General features: G+C 31.6%; 2 protein-coding genes across 3 annotated transcripts; one reads left to right on the top strand and one right to left on the bottom strand.

Moving 5' to 3' along the window:
- Positions 1–257: 257 nt before the first annotated feature.
- Positions 258–5,823, top strand: LOC130965307 (protein LAZ1 homolog 2). 2 transcript variants are annotated; one of them, XM_057890062.1, is made up of 8 exons: positions 258–453; positions 801–857; positions 1,550–1,658; positions 2,085–2,269; positions 2,484–2,572; positions 3,224–3,473; positions 4,279–4,512; positions 5,366–5,823. In XM_057890062.1, exons 1-8 carry the CDS (start codon positions 304–306, stop codon positions 5,558–5,560), a joined length of 1,269 nt encoding a protein of 422 aa, XP_057746045.1. In that variant the 5' UTR covers positions 258–303; the 3' UTR covers positions 5,561–5,823. The 2 variants fall into 2 exon arrangements, with proteins under 2 accessions (XP_057746045.1, XP_057746046.1); XM_057890063.1 differs by lacking the exon at positions 258–453 and having other exon boundaries at positions 807–857; positions 5,363–5,823.
- Positions 5,824–8,406: 2,583 nt separating this feature from the next.
- Positions 8,407–14,422, bottom strand: LOC130966141 (uncharacterized). Its single transcript, XM_057890910.1, has 14 exons — positions 14,033–14,422; positions 13,093–13,251; positions 12,780–12,992; positions 12,596–12,688; positions 12,390–12,506; positions 12,006–12,275; positions 11,520–11,676; positions 11,261–11,338; positions 10,776–10,876; positions 10,076–10,246; positions 9,808–9,882; positions 9,332–9,427; positions 9,004–9,008; positions 8,407–8,746 (listed from the first exon to the last, which is right to left on the bottom strand). The coding sequence occupies exons 1-14, from the start codon at positions 14,420–14,422 to the stop codon at positions 8,407–8,409; spliced, it is 2,265 nt and encodes a 754-aa protein (XP_057746893.1).
- Between the last annotated feature and the right edge of the window lie 882 nt (positions 14,423–15,304).

The raw sequence follows: 15,304 nt of genomic DNA, 5'->3' as shown, positions 1-15,304 counted from the left end.
TTCTGGTATATATGCAGATGAATTGGTATGCGATACGCTATCTAATTGGTGAATTCATGTAACTATGTTCCAAACATAGCATTAGGATACTGAAAAAGAATTTTATTATTTTATCTGTCTCATTGAATCTGCATTTATGTTCCAGAGACAGTTTCAAAATACTACTTTATTGCATGGGGCTTGAACACAAAATTGGAGTCCATATTTTATCTACCTTACACTCCATCTGTTGTTGCATGCTTTAGTGACCAGAAAATCAAAGCAAGAAGAAGAATTTGCATTGTACGGGAAGATGCTTGAAGAATGGCACCCTACAGTATCTCAAACTATGAAGGAATATATAAGAATGTTCGCCTGCCTGCTCTCATAATTGCAGGGTGTTGTGTGCTTGTAGCTCTAGTGCTTTCCATTCTTCTCATTTGGCAACACCTCCGATCATATACGAATCCCGGAGTGAGTAATATTCTCATTTCGTAGCAGATATGTTTCTTTTTAATGAAGTATCTGTCTTCTATTGTATTTAAACTTTTCAATATAGGAAAGGAGAGCCATCAATTTGGTTTCTAAAATGATTAATATGCTCACAATTTAACCCCTAAAGATATATTAGATTCTCTAAACATCGCTTTATGGGCCAAATTTGAAGTTCATTTGAATATGTAATCCCTTGATGATCAAGCATCCATGAATAACTAAGAAAGTAGAAGGATACAGCACAATGATTTCAGTTATTTGTTGTTGCACCTTTTGTGCTTTAGTAACAATTACGGCTGACCTCAAATTGGCTTTTCGGTATTCAGGAACAGAAGTGGATTGTTGCTGTTATTTCTATGGTTCCAATTTATGCTACAGAGTCTGTAAGGTTCTATTACTCTTAAAACACATTTCCTATTTCTTTTTTGTGTTATTTGGTATCCAGTCATACACACGTGCACACACATTTTATGGTAGGCTGGTCCAAGGTGTCATGTATTTTGAGTTTTAATGTGATATATTCTACCTTCATTGAAAAATGGACAAATCCATGCCTTCTTGTTCTTGATTGTTTTTACCCCAGTGGTAAACTGATAGCCGGTATTCACCTTAATCCAGCCTATAGGTAGGTAGCTAAGGGAAGTGGGAAACTACACCTTAAAAACTAGCTATTAAAAGGGAAGAACCACTTTTTATATACAGCATCAAACATCCCATACTACCTGATGCAGGACTTTGGACACCCCATAATACCCAAGTCTCTAACAATATACTTATAGCATATCATAATTAATATAAGAAAAAACCTTATGATTGTTCTTCGTAAATTATGAACATTTTTTAAATCAATAGGGGTAGGAGCAGTAATTCAAGAAAGAAAAATATGTCAGAAGCATTGAAGGTTCATGTTTAACATCTCTGAATTTGGAAGCTATGAAATTGCTTGATAATTGACATTGATGTATGTCCTCAACTTCTCATCAGGAGAGTCATGTTGATTGATAATCAAATCGGTACATCAGAGTAGTGATATGAATAATAACTCAGCTTCTTTTCCTTCTCTCTGATTTTTCAGATTATATCTTTGTGGAATCCACGTTTATCACTCGCATGCGACATTTTAAGAAACTACTATGAAGCCTTTGCACTGTATTCTTTTGGCAGATATCTGATTGCTTGTCTTGGTATGTTTCTATGTTTTGATAGTTTTGCATATTTAATCTTCATTCCAGTTAAACATGAAACTTCCTTAAGATTATTTAAGAAATCTTCATGGAATAAAAAAATAATAATTACTTGTTAGTCTGTGGCTGAAGAAACCTAATTGTTAAATTCCAACAATTTTTTGGCACATTTCTTTTCTTGTAGATTGATCCATTTTTTAAAAAATTTTAATCAGGGTCTTACACAAACATTTTTGTAAGAAACCCATAGAGCAATTTATTTTACAAAATCTTGAGTTGAATTGCTTAAATTATTATATTTGACCGTACAAAATTAGCTAGATGCTTAATGAATTATCTGAAAGCTTTGGGGAAAAAAAATTAATAGATGAGTTAAAAGTCTGAATAAAAATTTTTCTCACTTAATTTTCAAATAAAAACTATTAGGTGGAGAAGGAAGAGTTGTACAACTACTTGAACATGAATCTGAAGAACAACTTAGAAAATCCTTGTTGGATGATTCAGATGCCACTCACCACATACAGCAAAGATCATGTTGTAACTTCTTTAGGCGTCCAAGCACACTTGGAAAAGATCTTCTCACCATAGAAAAATTTGGGCTTGTACAATATGTAAGTGGCTGAAGTTATATCATTAATGTTAAAGAGTGGTGATATAATGACTATTTTTTTGGGTATTATTCATTTGGGATTCATGACCTCATCACCATAAAATGGAATGCGGCTCCCACTTTATCCTATTATAATGACTTACGACTGAAGTCTCAAGTTAATATGGGTTTGTTGTGGTTTCAAAGGGACTCTAATTCACTTATATATAGTGCAGATGATCCTGAAGACAGTTTGTGCATTCTTAGCATTGGTATTGGAGCTGTGTGGTGTCTATGGTGATGGAGAATTCAAGTGGTACTATGGGTATGCTTCTCATACAAAAGTGTAATCAAGTATTTGCTTTAACATAGTGTCTTACATAGTCTATGTCCCTACCGTGATAAAAGACATTTGGTTGATAGGACAATGAACATGAATACAAAACCTAGTGCCCGTGATAGAAGGGATGCAAATTTTTGTGTCTCTGCCCTTTGAAGGACACGGATTAAAAGGGAAGCACTGGACTGATTAATGAAATTGCATTGCTAGCATGGCCTCCTTCATTATTTCATATTCCGATTTTTCTCCATTAAATAAAATATTCCTATTTTAAGTTATACCCACTATAACCAAACACGATAAGAGACATAAATTTTGTCTGTCCCTATTGTTTCTGTGTTCTAGAATAGGAGCCACGTGCAGTCATGTAGCTTGAGTATGTTTTGCTCATAACCAAGCATCTTTATTTTAATTAATTATACTAGGTGAGCAGTATTAAGAAAATTCATCTTAAAGTCTAATTCTCGGGCACTTACATCTAATCAAATTATTCTTTTGGGATGATCATTCATGTAGTGAGCATCAAAGGTGGTTTATTTTACTATGCAATAATACATTATTGAATGTTTTGTAAAACTATTTTAATTTATAATCTATACATATTAAAATGGTAATACGATATCACATTTTATGCAGGTATCCATATATAGCAGTAATATTGAACTTCAGCCAGATGTGGGCATTATTCTGCCTTGTGCAGTTCTATAATGTTACTCATGAGAGGCTTGAACCAATCAAGCCACTAGCAAAATTTATAAGCTTTAAGGCTATAGTGTTTGCTACTTGGTGGCAAGGTGTAGGTATCGCACTACTGTGCACATTTGGAGTTCTACCCAAAGAGGGAAAATTACAAACTGGATTGCAGGATTTTTTAATTTGCATAGAGGTATAGATCCCTCTTTCTGCTATTAATATTTTGATTTTATTTTTCTAAGCCAATTTTTTGGACTTACCTACCTCTACTGAACTAAACCATGTTATTTATAGACTTGAGTTGATCCACCATAAAGTTAAAGCACTTTTAGGTTGTTTCTTACAAGTGTTTCAGTATAGAAAATATAGAGATGAGATAGAAATAACACAATTTATCTTTATTTCTATCTCTAGTTTTTTTATGGAAAGAAAAGAGTAAACACTCAAATTGGTTTCTAAGAAATTTTAGATCGGACACTTCGGTCCTTAACAAATTTTTATTTTCTAGAAGTCTTCGATAATTACTCTTGTTGGACAAATTGGTCCCACCGTTGTTTTCAATGGAACTTTTAATATGCCTGTCTGATAGTAATTCTTGAGGAAATGTAGAGTCTAAAAATTTATTGGGAGTTAAAGTATTCGATTTAGAATTTCTTGAAGACTAATTTGGGAATTTTTTCAAAGGAAAAAAAAAAAGAAGAAATTACATCTCAAAAGAGACATTTTATTTGTTTCTGCATCTGTCATCTGCCTTTTCTCCAAACAAATTTCTGCATTTCTGTTGTGAGATGGTTATCAAATGGGTATTGTTGTTGGTTTTCTTCAACCACAAGACACGAACTCATAAAAGAAATCAACTGTTTATTTTTTATTTCGCCTCAAAGACAAAGAGGGAAGTTATAATCATTTTTTCCTGAACCAAAACTGAGCACAACCTATGATATTTGAACTTATGACCCAAGAACAGTTAACTCATGTCCATGGTGCCAATAATGCAGATGGCAATTGCAGCGATTGCTCATGTTTGTGTATTTTCAGCAAAACCATATCATTATGTTCCTGTTTTTGAACGTGGGGAATTCAGAAAGGAAACAGTAGAAGCAACTTTGAAGATAGAGGAAGGGGGCAAGGAGAAAGAAGCTTTGGTCAAAGAGACAACCACTCAAGTTGAGGCTCCAAGAACAAGCCTCAAAGAGAGTGTGCAGGATATTGTTGTTGAAGGTGGTCAAAGAGTAAGTTCATTCCATAACATCAACATAAATTGTGATTGATATCACTCTTGGGTGTGTGTTTCAGCTTTTGAAAAAAGATTTTACAACTGAAAACAACTGGGAGGAGGAGGAAAAAAAGCTGAAAAACATTTCTAAGATAAAGGAAAAAAACTATTGGTCTGCTTTGTTTGTGAAAACATTTCTTTTAATTTTTATTTAGTATTTTCTATTTTTTGAGTTTTTTTGAAAGAAAAACTAAAGGTAATAAAAATATTTAAAATTGAGCCCCCACCTTTTTCGTTTCTTCATTTTTGATATTTTCTATTGGGGGATTGGCAAAGAAAACTTTCATGTTATTATGTAAAAGCAACGAAAAATTCCATTATTGTTAAATTTTATTCATGTTCATGAATCTTAATGAATTTTATGCTTTTTGTTCACCAAATTTTCAATATAGAACACACTATCTTCCTTTTATAAAAATAAGTTTGAAATATTTTTTTTTTACATTTTGATTATTTAAAAAAGTTTATCCAAATATATGAGAACTATTTAATTTTTTATTTTTTTTAATTTGAAAAGAAAAAGTTATTTCTTGGTATAATAAGTTGGAACAAAGGCACCCTTAATCCATTAATGTATTCGTTTGGAGCATGTTATAATTATATTACAAAAAGTTTTTTGGGTGACAATAAAACTTAGCTCAGAATAGTCTTAAGTTTTTCTTATTTTGTATTTATTAATTTTTACTAAAATAAATAGATAAATTTAGATGTAATAAACATAAAATTATAGATGTTAAATTAAATAAAATAATTTTGTGTTATATCTTTCTAGCATTACTTTTATATAATTGGTACTTAACTAAAAGCAGGTTGTGAAGGATGTTGTATTGACAATTAATCAAGCCATAGGACCTGTGGAAAAGGGAGTGACCAAAATTCAGGAAACATTCCACCACAAAACAGTGGTTTCATCAGATGAGGAGGAAGAAGAATCAGATATACATAAGGAAGTAGTAGAAGAAACTCTTACAGGGGAAGAAGGGGGTGGAATTGCAAGAATGTAATTATGAGGATTATAATTAAGAGTAGAGTTGAAGATGGCTTCTTTTTGCAATATAAAGATTTCATGTTTCATAAGCAGGTGCTTCAATTTTTGCTAAGAATAGACTGGATGAATACAACAGTAAACTCTTGAAGGTTATTATCACTTATTTTTTTATAATATCAAGATTTTTTTTTTTATTTCATTGTATGGATATGTAGAGAATACAAGTGGGATTGTCAAATGACAATATCCATTCACTAAAATCTCTCTATACATTGTATTTAACGGTCCTTCAAGATTTCTAAAAGACATATTTATCCTTATTTAAATAAGTTTTTCATTCTTGATTTTTTTTTTTTGTTTTAATCTTTACAAAATTTCTTTTTTGGATTTAGTGCAATAAAATTTGAAGTGTGTCTATTTTTGTCATTTCATTACTTAACAAAGAAAGTTAACGAGAATTAACACTACGTTTTTCAAAAAGTGGATAATATATGCTAAGATCAAAATTCACGGTCAATTTTAGTCAAGCCAATCTCCTATACAATTGGAAAACAGTAATGGTATGTCTACAGTTATATGTAGACAACTGTGGAAGATAATATGTAACTTTTGTCAATTACTCCACGTTATTTGCAGGAATTTGTAGCTTTAGTTAAACAGTTTAGATATTTAAAAAAAATAAGAGCACAACCTAAAAACAAGAATAAGGACTTGTGTGTGTGATCTTTTAAAAAAAGGATTTTTTTTTTTAGAGTTATTTTTTTTAAAAGATCTTATGAAAAAATAAAAATAATTTTATGTGTAAAAGTAATTTTATGTTTGGGTATTTCATGTAAAAAGATTTTTTTATCTATCAATTATGTTTGGGTATAACAATATAAAAATATTTTTTTGTTAATTTATTATATGAAAAATATCTTTTTTTAAGAAAAAAATTCTTTAAAAAAAAGATGTAAATTACAGCTTCTCAAAAAAATACTTTTTTAATTTTTTTTAGTGTTTTTATTTTTACTACTAGAAATTTGTCAAACACGCTAAAAAATAAAGAGAAAATTTCACTCTCCTCCCCCTGTGAGATGCTAAAATGACACTCTCCTCCCCCTCTATTTTATAAATGTACATTCTCCTCCCTTCTAACTTTTAAAAACGCTTATTTTTAATCCATTTTAAATTTTTTGTGTTAACTAATGTTAATTTTATCCATTTTTAAAAAAAATAGATTAATTTTTAAAAAAGTACCTATTAACAAAAATTTTATTTTTTATCATTAAATTTTGCTTACCGAAATATCCTTTAATAAATTATTCTTTTATTAATTAAATTGTATTTTTACCAAAATATTTTCAAAAAAAATTAATAATTAACTTATTTTTTTCTAAGATACCTAGCTTTCAATAATTTTTTAATTATTAAATTGTGATTTTACTAAAATTTTTGTTAATAATTATTTTTATATTTACTATTAATTTTTTATATCAATATATATTATTTTAACATTAAATAAAAAAATGTTGCCACGGTTAATATGTATAACAATTAATATATATTGATATTGAAAAATAATCTTACTAAAATTTTTTATGTAATGTTAAAATAATATATATAGATATCAAAAAATTAATAGTAAAATATAAAAAAATTGTTAACAAAAATTTTTGGTAAAATTATAATTTAATAATTAAAAAATTATTGAAAGCTAGGTATCTTAGAAAAAAATAATTTAATTATTAATTTTTTAAAAAATACAATTTAATCAATACAAGAATAATTTATTAAAAGATATTTTGGTAGCAAAATTTAATAATAAAAAATAAAATTTTTTCTAATGGATATTTTTTAAAAAAATTGTTTTTTTTTTCCTTAAAAAATGATAAAGTTAACATTAGTTAACACAAAATGTTTAAAATGGATTAAAGAGGAGGTTTTTTAAAAGTTTGAAGAGAGGAAAATATACATTTATAAAATAGAGGGGATGAGAGTGTCATTTTAACATCTCGTAGAGGAAGAGAGTGAAATATTTTCAAAAATAAAAAGATTTTTCATTGAAAAAATATATTTTTTACCAAGATAATGACGCCCAAACAAGCACTAAATGTAATCTCTAATGCCTTGTATTTTTCCTAGTTCTTTACAACTAGTTGGAGAAATCTTTAGGATTTTCTTGTATTTGTAAAAAATAAAAACAATGACATGGTTTGCCCCTCTGAAAAGTATACATGTGCAAAGGATTAGCATTTTTACCTTTCTAAGAGTGAATATGTTAAGTAAGAAAATAACAAGGTACATCAATATATTTGATGAAAATGCTATTTGCACACTAAAATCAGTCACTATATATTTGTGTATAAATATATGTGTAATTTAATTTATTTTTAATGTGTATTTTGTATGCTAATACATATTCTACCTTAGTAATCGATTTTGGTAGTTGATTTTAGTGTACACCCGGTATGGTTGGATTAAAAATGGATTTATGACTTTCAAATCTAGAAGAACTATTTAGTCTTCCCAATTTTGTTGCTAGGAAGAATTTAGAACTTCACTCTAAATATGATTTCATAGGCACTAAAAGGAAAACGATATAAAAATTGCAGGTTTTCCTTTAATTAGCTTACTCTAAAAAGCAAATAGGTGTAAACTAAATAATCAGAAAAAAAAGGGACTACAAAAAGTAGGAGTAAAGATATCTTTGACAGAGATATCCTCCTGCCAAATTCAATTTCTATTGCAAAAATTCAGGCCTATACTCTCATAAAACCTACAAAAACAACTCTTTGTCAAAGGAAAAAAAGAAAAATGAAATCTATGACTCTGCATATACATTTTCTTTATACCAACATTCAACAAATTTTGAAATTTCAGCTATCCATCCATATCAGCACAGCACAAATCTACACAACAGCTAAAACAACTGTAACATCCTATGCCAACACAAAGCTGAGTAATTGTATTTGCGAATTGGTGGTTTATCTTGCCACAGCACTGGATGCAGCACATGCAACAACAATGGTTGCATAGTCTACCACAACAATGTGATGCTGCTAGAACAAGCAGCTCAGCTTGATCGGGCAACCTTGGTTCTTCGCATCCCGGTTGAACATTCTCCATAGTTCTGGTCAAGTCGCCAAAGCCGATACCCATGTTTGGGAGCAAGATCACAGGCTCCCCTTGGATGTTTCTTCTTTTCCTAGTGGTGTACTTTCTTTTTAACTGTTTTACATAATTTCCAAAGACTAATTAAAAATGGTATTAATTTAGACAGACATCTGATTAGGATGTGTACACTATTACATTTTGCAAAAATATTTTTACAACTTGATTCTTTTTATATATTTTAGAAAGGCCAACAACTTGTTTCAATCAGAAACTACTTTATTTAGTTTTTAAAAATTTGATTATTTTATTAAAATTTATACAAACTTGAAAGGTGATTTCTCAAGTAAAAAAAATTAAAGAAACACACCCTTAGTCTTTTAATGAGAAAAAGAAGAGAGCACACACTTGGTCTGTGTTATTATGGACTCAACTCTATGACTACCCTAGTAAAATATGTAAATATTAATAATTTCTTAAATATCAATTTTAGAAAACAATATATGTAAACAATAATAGCTGAATATTAGATTACGTGCATTCAACTATTAAGACAAACCAGCAAACTAATCTACGGTGTTTGTTAAAAAAATAAAACGACGATAGAAAATAAGTTAAAAAAATATAGTAGTTAGTTTATTAGCTACTAGCTAGAAAGGATCTCAAAACTTCTAATATGTACTTATCTCCTAACCTTTGCTTTGTGCTTGCTCTTTGCTAGGTCATGCCCAAGAACTGTCATACCTGTGTACTCAGACATAAATCCAGTATCTAAGCTCAATTCTACAACCTGGGATAATAACTTTTTGTTAGAGAAGGGAAAAGAGAAACAGCTTAAAATCTAAGATACATAACAATGCAAAAACTTAAGGTAAATTATATTGATCTTTTCTAAGGTTATGTGATATTAGACTACACCCCTTGATTTATCATATTTACACTGGCCTCCATCAATGTTATGATTCTAAGGGAGGTTACTATCATGTTTTGCAAAATATAAGAATATAGAGTGTAGTATTATCTATTTACACATTAGGGGAGGTTATTTTATGGTTTTTAAATCAAAGGGTGTTGTGTGTAATATCATCAAATCTAAGAGATTTGCCCGATTTATCCTACTTTAAAGTCAAGTACATTGTATTGGACTGAGTATAGAAAATAATAACATACCTTTTGTTCTAATTCTTTATTTTCCAACAGCCATGCTTTTGCAGTCAGATAATCTATTTGATCTCTTGCACATAACTAGAAACAATCAATTATAACAAAGGAAACGAAATCAAAAAGAGAAGATTTGTGAATCACAGAAGCACAAAATAACAAAATGATGGATGAAGAGAAAAGGTCTGGATCCAAGTTTCACATATCTCATAACATTGTGATATAACACTACAAGACAAAGAAATTTGAAATGTAAATATAGGGAAGAGATCATTACCTTTTCTACAGGCAAGTCCTTAAACTTTCGTATCTTCACATCTAAATCAAAATTATTGAAATCGGCCAAGACGCCTTTAACTTTAACCGTTTCTGGAAAACGTCCCTTGTAACTTCCAGATAAAACCAAGGGACCCGTTGATGAAAGATCCGGAAGATGGAAAGGGTACAACTATAAGGTGAACATCACAAATAAGCCCATGAATTAGGGAAAATCGAAAAAAACCGACATAAAAATATACTAAGTATACACAAAAAACCAGCCACCAAATTGCCAAAATTGACAATGTGCTCTTCTTTTCTTTTCTTTTTTATATAATATTTCTCTAAAGAAGATTTAAATAGACGAAAGCATGAAAAAAATTGAAAGTATTGCAATATGAGTCCCTAAGCAATTAACTAACTTCAACATTAAGATTGAAGGCTACATGAAAAAATGAATTATTTTCTTCTTTTTTTTTGTCTCTGATAAATCCGAACAAGTCGCCTGGCATGTTTTATTTTATTTAATCAGAACGATAAATTCAGGATCTGCAGCAAATTATTTCAACAATAATAGATATGCATATAGAAAAACTAGGACTAAGGTAGAAAAACCAAAGCAAAAGTGTCAATCATGAGAGACAATTTTTGAACCTAATGCATATTGGTTACATTTCAAAGTGAGTATGGGAATAAGACAAACACAGTAAAATGTATACCTCAACCTTGTCCCAATTGTCGAATGTCTCCACTGTAATATTAGCAAGAACGAGAGAAGAAGCTTTGTCAAGCAACTCCTGCATTCGAAGCTGAACAGTATCTGAAATAAATAAATGCAGATCAATTAGAGTGTCACCAAATAAACATCTTAAACACGAGTATCTCTATAGAGCTTAACAATAATACCATGCCAACTGGTTAGTGGCCAACAACAATATTAGTTACTATGCTTCTACATCAAGTAATTATGGTTAAAATCAGGGAAGCACCTCTTATGAGAAGATAATGCAGTTATTTCATGGTAGAGTCAACAATCCGGTGCTCCAAATAAAATGCAAGTATTCATGGTAGACAATGCAACTACCCTAAAACAATCTAATTGCTTGTTACTATAGAACAAACCAATTTCACTTTGCTTATAACATAGAGAAAGATAAAACAATGATAATGATATTTACTTTTTAAGTTAGGATTCAGAACTTGCCTACATCTAATGCGGTATCATGTTGGCCCCTTCCAATCGCAGCAAGCATCCGCAAGAAATATTGATTGCAGAATGGACCTAGGATTTAATGTAGTTTAGCATCTGACATGAAAAAGAGAGGGAGCAAAGAATTCCTATAATTGATGATAACTCAGAAGTAGTGGAACTAAAAGCAATATCTTGAAATATCAATTTCAAAAGGATGCATAACACTCAGTTTTCGGATACAACCTTGCAAACGAGAAAATAAAAGCCTTACCTATTCCGAAAGTGTAAATTCGAGGAGATATTGACTCTTTTTTAACCATCCTTTTCTTTACCATATCACAAATTTGTCTCTCATCTTCGACTGTTCCATCTGTAACTAGGAAAACTATTGGAACTGAACTTCGACCACCAGATAACATTTCGATTGCCTGAAAGAGATGGCAAAAAAAGTACATACAACACAGCTCTACCCCGTGAAAGTGAATAGAAAGGGAACTACCATGATCACAGTGATGTAATAGCTAGTCTTAGTTTACATTTACATGAAACAGAATTTAACAAAGGGGTTCACTATTCATGGAGTTGAGTATACATTGATTTGTTTGTTCAACATGCAACACTTCTGGTGGTAACTACTTATCAATAATCTTTATGTTGAATGAGAAGATTAGGAGTGTAGAACTGAAACATCTATTTAAGATAATAAATAAGGCTAAGTAACAACCCCACAAGAAAAAAAGGACTGAATATTAGTTACCGTTTTTAAGGGATTTGAAATATTTGTATCACCTCCTGCAACAAAGTTCATGTTAATCCACTCAGTGGCCTTTTCAATGTTATCCTTAGACGCCAATTCCAACGATGATGAAAATTGGTAGCTCTCTCCATTAAATGCTATAATACTAAATGAATCATCAGCATCAAGCTTAGAGAGAGCAGCTGATAGGGAACTCTTCATGTCCTCGATTAACTTTCCCCGCATGCTTCCACTTATGTCAATAACAAATACAATGTCCTTTCTGAATACCTAGACATTTAGCAGGACCAACCATGAGAGAGGATAAAAAATAAAATAAAATAAATAAATTACAAAATTCTACACACAATACATGCCTAAAAAGTTTACAGATACCACCCCGACCTTATAACTCTGAAGATTTCCTGGGGAAAGATACATGCAGAACACCTCTTTTTCACCAAAATCTCCAGAAGATGGAGATTCCAAAAGAACACCACCATTTATTTGACTTGAAGGGACCTGAAAAGATACAACATGTTGATAAGTATAACTTTTCAATAGCTGAAGCTACACATAAGAATGACATTAATAGTGGCCATGAGTCTTACAATATATGAAAACCGGAAATCACTTTTTGTGAACGAGAGAACATTGCTGTCGTAAGTGAAAACCTTGGTCCCTTCATCACTGTGCCTCTTTTCCTGTACATTCGGAGAATAGAAACACACACATTTAGCAGGTTGTACATAACATGTTAGCTATAGTAACACAAAAACAGAATAGGACATGTACCTTTAGAGGATGACTCATTTGATGAGGTTGAAACTCATTTCCAGTAACGGCATTCACTTTTACTTGCATTGCTTCTTTTTTGGACATTCTTTTCCCAGCAGGATTGACGAAATCAGGAAAGGTAAATGGCACTAGCAAGGAGAACAGATCATTGCGGCATAGTATATTCTGAGACCATCTAAATTTAATCGATATAATGGAACCACCATCGATCTATTGTGTGCACAACATCAAACATCAAAAAAGATAACGGACAGTAGATGGAATAAGAGAAACATAATAACCTGCATTGATACACATACCATATTATTACCTGTGGTATATCAAAGGTAAATATGTGAGGCTTGAGAAATCCTCCATCCCGAGCTTCCAACCAATTCTCCTTGCGAATGTCACCTTCGAGATCAACTAGTTGAGTAAAATAGTATTTCCTGTTATTGTTAACACTAACCTCCGCACCTAGAATTGAACCCTGTTAGCCAAATAGTATCAGAACACAATATCTACATCACATTTTAAACATTATTGAAATGCGTCAAGTTTTAGAGTGTGTACCATTACAAGTTGTAAAGACATTCATTAGCGGCTAATTCCACAATCATGTTTAACAAAATATTCAAAATATTGGTAGGCAACTGTTAACATGCTTTGAATTCAACTGCAGGTGCTAAAATTAAGAATTTGACTCTAAAGTAAGGATGCGCATGATTAGATTAATTTCACTTTAGCCCCTAAATTTATGTGCACCCATAAACTTTAAAAATGTGCAAATACACCCTACTTTTTCCAACAACCTAAAAGATAAGTCAAAACACTAACTATCTCATATCACTAGCTTTTTTCAACAATCTAAAACAATTGTCAAAATTCATTTTTCCTTGTTAAGTTTCATAAAAACTATTCCAATTTTTATTAATTAATGAGTTTTCCTCTGAAATTTCTCATTAGCAACCGCATTCTCAAAAATTGTGGCCTTGTGGGACTCCCCATGATCAAGAAAGTGGTGACCAGTAAGGGACCACAGGAAGATTCAATCAATGATGAAAATTTCTGAACAATATCCATTCTCTTCTTATTAAGAAAATGCATTAAAATAAGTTTTTTTTTTTAAATTTAATATCATGATCAACTAAGCATCGACATTTCATAGCTAAATATTTAACGGAACACAATCGTGTAATGTTTCACATTTCCTCCATTATTTTTCATAATGGCATTGAAATGGTAACACAAGAATAAGATCGATGACTAACCTGCGCACCCATGGGAACAGCGATGCGGCAGTCGGAGCTGCGGACGCTGGAGACGCAATGGAGGCGCCACGTGCCGGAGAGCGTAACGAGAGCGGTATCAAGGTAACATTCGGCAACGAGCTCAATGGCGTTCATCTGGATAGGGATAAGGGCCGGGGGGTCGCACCTGCCATGCACGTGAGGCTGGTAGCTTGGGATATCCGGGTTGTCCACAATTGCAGGGTCGTTGATCACAGCGTATACCATTGGTCCCGTCGGAAGGAACCCCGTCTCCGACTTCGTCATGGATGCCGGTGGCTTTGGCGGCGCCACCGCACGGTCGTTGCCGAAGTAAATGCGCTTGGCCAGGCGGAGACCGTCCTCCACGGACCTCGAGAACTCCTCGGCCATAGCGGAAGCAAGAATGAATGAATGTGTGTTGGGTGGTGGCGGGAAGGAGTAGGAAGATGTTGAAGGTGAAGATGATGACGGAGAGGTGGTACGGTGGAGAGTCTAAGGGATGGTGGCGGGAGGGAGACGCAGGGTCCCTCTCTCTGTCTCTCTATTTGTGGGTCCCTCTTCCTAATTTTCCTTTCTTTGTTTTCTTTTTATTTTTTATATTTATATTTTATTTGATTTTGATCTTTTGATACTTTCTTGATTTTTGTTCTGTTAAAAAGGTGTCTAACTCTAATATCACTTAGGCTCAAGGGGGAGAGGCGGGGATGGGAGTAGATCCTCTGCAAGAAAAAAAAAATTGGCAACAAAAAATATTACATGCACGTAAAAAATAATTTATATATTTATATAAAAATATATATTATTTATTTTAATTTTAATAAGTATTTTATATTTTAATATATATTTTATATAAATAAATAATTTAATTTTTACGATATCACTCAAAAAATTACGGTTTAGCTTGCTAAAATTTTTTAAAAATGTATTTATACTTTCAAAAATATAAATTTTTTATTTTATATTTGGTAAATAAAAAAAAGAATTAATCTCTACATACAAGTCTTTTCACTATACAAGTCTTCAATATCCCTTGTCCCTAAAACACACGCCTCTTATGGCACGTATGTTTCACGCGTCTCCTTAACAGATTTTTCAATCAATCAATGTGTGAATATATAACTTCCTTTTTCAAAAGGATTTTGTTTCCTTTTTTGAATTTCTTCTGCATTTTCTTACCTTCTCTCTTCGATCTCTTTCGTACGTTTTTATCTACCTTCTCCTTCATCGTTTACATAAGTTTCTCTCTCTCTTCTCTTTCTTCATTTTTCTCAT

The sequence above is a fragment of the Arachis stenosperma genome, chromosome 3 (genome assembly GCF_014773155.1).
Source record: "Arachis stenosperma cultivar V10309 chromosome 3, arast.V10309.gnm1.PFL2, whole genome shotgun sequence".
Taxonomy (NCBI): Eukaryota; Viridiplantae; Streptophyta; class Magnoliopsida; order Fabales; family Fabaceae; genus Arachis; species Arachis stenosperma.
Note: the sequence above shows the minus strand (reverse complement) of the source record. Positions and strands in the feature narration are given on the sequence as shown.